The 1,671-nt window shown below is 42.4% G+C and overlaps 1 protein-coding gene across 1 annotated transcript; it reads right to left on the bottom strand.

Moving 5' to 3' along the window:
• Positions 1-300: 300 nt before the first annotated feature.
• LOC141719173 (uncharacterized) lies at positions 301-1,425 on the bottom strand. Its single transcript, XM_074521554.1, has 3 exons — positions 1,399-1,425; positions 1,228-1,311; positions 301-1,131 (listed from the first exon to the last, which is right to left on the bottom strand). Exons 1-3 carry the CDS (start codon positions 1,423-1,425, stop codon positions 301-303), a joined length of 942 nt encoding a protein of 313 aa, XP_074377655.1.
• Positions 1,426-1,671: the final 246 nt, after the last annotated feature.

The following is a 1,671-nucleotide window of genomic DNA, read 5'->3' as shown; positions in this document are numbered from 1 at the left end:
GTAGTTCCAGTATTCAGTTGGTTGCAACAGATAAATTAGTGGCTGGTACAAGTTCTCCATTGTCTGGTTCTTATGGAAATTTTTAATGAAATGATCCCAACTCAATCCATGTCTTATACAACCATCCATTACGTGAGAGCACATCATATGATGGGTCGCCCATTTTCCATACATGCACGTACGATCATTGAGGTTGACGACCTGGGTTTTACCTCCCTTTACCCTTCCCTTAGGAGTTGTGTATTGATGTGTAACTATTTTCAAGATCCCACGTGCACGGTGAAAAGTAATAACCGTATGTCATGTTGCCTTTCTTTGAATTTTAGCTAACATGGCGGCTGAACACGCACATAACTGTTGACCCTGTTGAAGACCGTCATCCACTATATTTCGATGTGTGTCAATAATTGTGACTGCCTTGTAGAAGAGGTACTCCATCATTGCTGTTACCGGAAGGAGACGAGCCCTTCTTATGTTGTCGTTGAAACCCTCAAACATGTTTGTGGTTGTTTGACCATAGCGAACACCATTGTCGTGAGAAAGTGTCCACCTCTCCACGGGTATTCTGGAAAGATAGTCCAGGGCGGGTGGTGAAATTTTATCAATCCTTTCCATGTATGCGTCATGTTTCAAGACTTGCGTTGTTGTTCCGACTTTCCACATCAATTTTTTAAGTTCACCACCAGGGTGTTGATGGCAAAAGTTGCTTCTGAAACGGAGTAGATAGAACATACAGATTCCTAATTGCTCAGCAAATCCACTTTGAGGGTCTCGTATTGCGGAGATAATACTGGTTGCACAATCAGAGTTGATGCACACGCCGGCCTTTTGGTGACAAACATGTCTCCGAATATGTTGCAGAAACCAAGACCAGTTTTTGTACGTCTCCTCATCAACCAAGCCATAGCAAAGAGGGAAAGGGTGGTTGTTCGAATCTACACCTATAGAAATAAGCAGCTTGCCCCTATATCTTCCCTTCAAGAAAGTTCCGTCTATTGAAATCACAGGACGTGCATGTTGCCACCCGTCCATCATTGCCTTCAAACACCAAACGATTCGCTTGTATACAGACGTGCCCTGTTCCTCAGAATGAGGCACGACATCGATCTCAGCAATGGTTCCAGGATTTTTCTACATGATGGTTGCAAGAAACATGGGAAGAGATTGGTATGTTGTAGTCCAACTTCCATAGACTTCCTCAATGGCTATTTTCTTGCCTCTTCGCACTTTCTTGTACCCCACTATATGGTTGTGCTCGTTGTTGATAAGCGGGATAATGGTTTTAATGGGGATTTCTGGTGTATCTATTACCTGTTTCACATATCACAGTAAAAGTCAAAATATTTCCTTACCAAATATGTAGTGAAGTTGAATAGTTATATATGTAAGATTGCTTACGAGTGGTTTCACAATCTGTGAAATCATCCTTGCAGGTAACTTCTTGTGATCTTACAACGGCTGATCAACCATGCATCTGTGTTCCTCTCTATTCACATTTATCCTCCAGTAGCCAGAATTATGCATGAAAGCAGCTTGCATCCTCCAGTTACAGCCCTCCGCCCGACACTATACAATGAGCTATTCTTTGTTACTCTTTGTAGTTTTATATGTACGATCAGTGGAAATATGAGCACGCTTCACTGCCAATAAGAGGGTGGCTTTGTCACGATA

The sequence above is a fragment of the Apium graveolens genome, chromosome 4 (assembly GCF_009905375.1).
Source record: "Apium graveolens cultivar Ventura chromosome 4, ASM990537v1, whole genome shotgun sequence".
NCBI classification, from domain to species: Eukaryota; Viridiplantae; Streptophyta; class Magnoliopsida; order Apiales; family Apiaceae; genus Apium; species Apium graveolens.
This window is presented reverse-complemented; position numbering and strand designations above follow the sequence as displayed.